This window comes from Elephantulus edwardii, unplaced genomic scaffold, assembly GCF_000299155.1.
Source record: "Elephantulus edwardii isolate Elephantulus edwardi_28Jun2011 unplaced genomic scaffold, EleEdw1.0 scaffold00137, whole genome shotgun sequence".
Lineage (NCBI taxonomy): Eukaryota > Metazoa > Chordata > Mammalia > Macroscelidea > Macroscelididae > Elephantulus > Elephantulus edwardii.
In genome coordinates this window covers 5,751,046-5,756,452 of record NW_006399887.1, presented here as the reverse complement: position 1 = coordinate 5,756,452, position 5,407 = coordinate 5,751,046, and the positions used below count along the sequence as shown (strand labels likewise).

The window sequence follows — 5,407 nt, the reverse complement described above, 5'->3', positions numbered from 1 at the left end:
CATAGTGACCCTATGTACAACAGCCCTAAACTCTGCTCTGTCCTGTGCCAATCGCACTGTCTCTGACACTCCCATCCCGATTATCCAAGTCACTGAATCAATCCACCTCATAGAGGTCCTGCCCCTCCTCAGTACCCTTAGTTGAACTTTATAAGTTGAAGTTGTTAATACTCTATGATCAAACAATCTCATGTCTGTATTAATAGCTCACAAAATTAACACAAAGAAACATGTTTTGATAAACTTTGTAAGTGTGGTATGAAGTTTGTGAAACACTGTTATTGTTTTATTATTTTGTGCCATCAAGTCGCCTGCAACCCATATCAACCCTAGGTACATACGCAGTTTTGAACTCTGCTCTGTCCTGAATCAGTCTCACTAATTTATATGTTAGCCAATCCTAAGTGTGCTCTCTTGTACACAGCAGTAAAATTAATATACTGTGGCATAGGTGGAACTGTTATTAGCTGCTGTGTTCATTTCAATTTATAATGACCCTAAGTCAACACTGTAACATGAGGCCTGAATTTTTCACTTCTTTCAGCTTGAGAAATGCAGAGCGAGTTTCCCCCTATTTATTCTCCAGTTCAAGCTCTCTGCACATTTCATTACAACTCTTAGCTTTGTCTTCTTGACATGCTCTTTGAAACCTTCTGTTTAGGTTTGGGGGTTTTTTGTTATTGTTGTTGTTTGTTTGTTTTTTTACCTTCCTCATGTTTTCCTTTTGCTTTGGCTTCTTGACACTCTGAGGCAATTTTTAGAGTCTCTTCTGACATCCATTTTAGTTGTGTGGGGTTCCCCCCCCTTTCTCCTCTATCTTTGTTATGACCTTTTGCTTTCTTTATGGATGATATTCCTCTGGTCTTTGATCATTAGTGTTCAATATTTCAAATCTATTCTTAAGGTGACCTTGAAATTCAGATAGAATAGATTCAATATCATATCTTTGTTCTTTTAGACTTTTTTTTCATTTTCTTCAGCCTCAATTTGAACTTGAACATGAGTAACTGATGGTCTGATCCACAATCTGCTCCTGGCTTAGTGTTGACTGCAGATACTGAGCTTCTCCACAGATTCCTTCCATAGATATATTCAATCTGATTCCTATGCAGCTCATCTGGTGAGGTCCATGTATATAATTATCATTTCTGTCTTTTTTAAAAAGGTATTTGGGATTAATAAATTATTGAAAATACAAAATTATATATCATTCCAGCCTCATTTCTATCATTAAGCCCATATCTTCCAACTATTATTTCTTCTTCATTGGTTCCATCTTTTGCATTGCAGTCACTCATCTTGATTGCATATTTGGTCAATTTAATACTGCAAGATTTGCTTAAAAATTTCAATTTCTTCCTTTTTTGCTCTAGATGTAGAAGTGTATATTTGAATTATTGTAGTATTAATGGGTTTCTCTTGTATATGTATCGATAATAGCCCATCACTCACAATATTTTGTTTCAGGATAGAACTTGAAATTGAATTTCTGACTGTGTATGCAATGCCATGTTTCTTTTGTTTTTCATTTCTAGAATAGTATACCATAATTATCTGGTTCACAGTGGCCAAATCTCATCTCACTAATGCCTAGTATGTTAGTGATCATGTGTTCCATTTCATTTTTCACTATTTTTAGGTTTTCAACATTCAAGCTATGTACAATTATGTGTTTGATCTATTAAACATTATATTTACTAATTTAACATTATATTTACTCATTTAACATTATATTTACTCATTTCAACTGACTTCCAATCTGGGCTCTCCTATACTACTATAGCGATACACATTATTTAACCGTTCATAGAATTTTCACAGGCCCATTATTTAAGAAGTGGATGGCCAATTCTTCTTCTTAGCTGTCTTAATCTGGGAACTCTACTAAAACCTGTTCACCATTTGTAACCTTTTGACATTTGACACCCCAGTTCCATAGTGTTCAGTATCGCAGTTAAGACTGACATTGGGGCAAATGGGAATTCCAAAGAATATAATTGTGCTCACGCAAAACGCAGAACAGAGCAAGTGAACAACACCACATGGTTTAAAATTAGGAAGAAAGCGTGTCAAGATTGTATTATTTTTCCATAACTATTCAATCTATATGGTGTGAAAATTATTTTAAAAACTTGATTCTATGTAGAAAAGTGTCCCATCTGTATCAGAGGGAGACTCATCAATAACCCGTGTTATGCAGATGACACAACCTTGCTTGCCGAAAGTGAGGAGGACTTGAGGTACTTGTTGCAGAAGATCAAAGAATACAGCCTTCAATATGGATTGCCTCTTGATGTCAAGAAAACAAAAATACTTTCACTGGATTAATAGGAAACATCATGATAGATGGATAAAAGATTGAAATTTTCAATAACTTCATCTTACTTGGATTCATAATTAACACCCTTGGTAGAAGCAGTCAGGAAATCAGGAGGTATATTGCACTGAGAAAACTTGCAGTTAGGGATCTTTCCAATTTATTGAGGAGTGATGACGTCAGTTTGAGGAATAAGATATGTCTGATTCAGGTCATGGTCTTTCCAATCACTTGATATACATCTGAACGCTGGACAATGAATAAGAATGGCAGAAGATGAAATTATTCCTTTCATCTTTGGTATTGGAGAAGACCACTGAACATCCCACGGATGCCCAAAAGAACAAACAAATAGGTCTAAGAGAAAGTGCAGCCAGAATTCTCTTTGAAGGCAAAAATGATGAGGTTTCACCTCACATTTAGGTACGCTGCTAGAAGGGGCTATTCTTTGGACAGGGACATTATGTTTGGGAAGTTAGAGGGTCAATGAAGGAGATGAAGACCCTTGTTTAGGTGGACTGACGTGGTAACTGCCACAATGCAAGCTAATGTGTCAGGATGTGTGATGATGGCATAAGATATGTCAGATCTGTTGTTCATTAGGTTTCTATGGGTCATACTAGGCTCAAGAGCACCTGACGACAACAACATGTGTGTAATTACATAGGATTTTCAAGGTTGTGACCTTTCATAAATAGATCACTAGGCCCATCTCCTTTTTGTAAAAATTTTTTTTATTTTATTATTTTTGTGTGCATGTACCGTCAAATCAGATCTGACTGGTACAGGAGGAGATTGTCCCTCCTTCCCCAGCAGAGCATCTGGTGGATTCGAAGGCCCATCTTCTTAAATGCTCTGGGTAGGTTCCAGCAGACAAGCTTCTAATTAGTAATAGAGTTCTTTAAATATTTGTATCACCCAGGGATCATATAAATAGAGTGATCTTGGTGGAAAGAAAAGAATACCAGAAGAATCTCTATTTGTGCTTTATTAACTATTCAAAGGTATTTGACTGTGTAGATCATAACAGATTATGGTTCACATTAAGAAAATGGGGATTCCAGAATTTAATTGTACTCATGCAAAAACTACTCCCATACCAAGAGGTAGTTGTGCAAACAGAGTAAGGGAACACTGCATAGTTTAAAATTAGGAAAGCTGTGCATCAGAGTTGTGTCATTTCTCTATCCCCATTTAATTTGCATGCCGAGAAAATTATTTGAGAAGCTGGACTCTAAGAAGTAAATGGCATCAAGACTGGAGGGAGACATATGACTACCCTTTTTATGCAGATGACACAACCTTGCTTGCTGAAAGTGAAGAGGACTAGAAGCACTTACTGGAGAAGATTAAACACTTCAGCTTTCAAAATGGATTGTGTATCAATGTTATGAAAACAAAAATATTTGCCACTGGACCTATAGACAACATTATGATAGAGAAAAGACTGAGACCATCAACAACTTCATGTTACTTGGATCTACAATCAAGACACTTTGTAGTAGCAGTCAGGAGATCAAGAGACATTACACTGGGAAAGTCTGTAGTTAGGGAATTCTACACGATATGGAAAAGTAATGATATCAGTTTGAGGACTAAGGTGTACCTGATTAAGGTCATGGTCTTTTCAGTCACTTGATATGTGTTTGAGAGCTGGACATTGACTAAAGATTGATGCTCTTGAATTGTGGTATTGGAAAAAACTGCTGAAGATCTATGGAATGTTCAAAGAACAAGCATATGTTTTGGAGGTATAATCGGAGTATTCCTTGGAACAAGGATTATAAAGCTTCATCTCACAGACTTTGAGCATATTGCCAGGAGAGATTATTCCTTAGAGAGGAATATTATGCTGGGAAGGTGAAGGGATGGAGAAGGAGAGGAAGACACTTCAACCATGTGAGTTGACACAGTTATTACAGCAATGGGCTTGAGGGTGTCAGAGATTGTGAAGACGACACAGCATAGAACAGGGTTTATATTGGTTGTTCATAGGGTTATTACGAGTCATACTCGACTGGACAGCACCTAACAAAAACAATGGTGACGTGATGAACTGAACACTAATGACCATAGACTAGATGAGTTGTGGGATGACATAAAATATATCATCCATGAAGAAAGACATAGGAAAAATAAAAATGGATATAAAAAGAGACTCTGAAATTTCCACCGAAATTTAGAGAGGTGAAAACAAAGGAAAAAAATGAATGCTGAAGTAAAAGACATAAACAGAACCTTTCAAGATGACCTCATGAACATTAAGTATTATAATGAAATATACAAAGAGTTGGAGTTAGAAAAGAAAAAGTGAAGAACTTGCTCAGCATTTCTCAAACTGAAAGACCTGAAAACTAAATTTAAGGCTGAGTTGCAATACTGAAGGATGCTACAGACAAAGTCTTGGATGATGAAGGAACCACCAGTACCTTCCGCCGCGGCAGCCATCGACGTGCAGCAGCCACGGCAGTGCGCTACCCTATGGCCGTGGGCCTCAACAAGGGCCACAAAGTCACCAAGAACGTGAGCAAGCCGAGGCACAGCCGCCGCCGCGGGCACCTCACCAAGCACACCAAGTTCGTGCGGGACATGATCCGGGAGGTGTGTGGCTTCGCACCCTATGAGCAACGCGCCATGGAGCTGCTCAAGGTCTCCAAGGACAAGCGGGCCCTCAAGTTCATCAAGAAAAGGGTGGGGACACACATCCGCGCCAAGAGGAAGCGAGAAGAACTCAGCAATGTCCTGGCCGCCATGAGGAAGGCAGCTGCCAAGAAGGACTGAATGTGCCCCACTGTCCCCCAAAGCCCATCTGATGTATTAAAGTGTAACCAGCAGCAAAAAAAAGGAACCACCAGTAAAGTTGAAATATATAGAATCCCTATACCAAAAAAGTTGGTCCTCTCTGAATCATTTTGGAAAGCAGCAAATGATCAAGAACCAATGGCCATAAAGGAAGAGTCAAGCAGCCCTGAATACATTGTAAAACAAAGACCCCAGGAACACACACTGCATTCAGAAGAGGACATGACACAAGGGATTTCATTGCTTATGTTAGAAAGATCTTAGCTGAAAGCAAATAGTACCAGAAAG

The 5,407-nt window shown here is 38.4% G+C and overlaps 1 protein-coding gene across 1 annotated transcript in view; it reads left to right on the top strand.

The window, feature by feature from the left end:
* Positions 1–5,098, top strand: part of LOC102862726 — a 25,195-nt gene extending 20,097 nt beyond the window's left edge. The window contains exon 2 of the mRNA XM_006894182.1: positions 4,703–5,098. Within this exon, the coding sequence (XP_006894244.1) occupies positions 4,703–5,098 (396 nt within the window). The remainder of the gene's footprint in view (positions 1–4,702) is intronic.
* Positions 5,099–5,407: the final 309 nt, after the last annotated feature.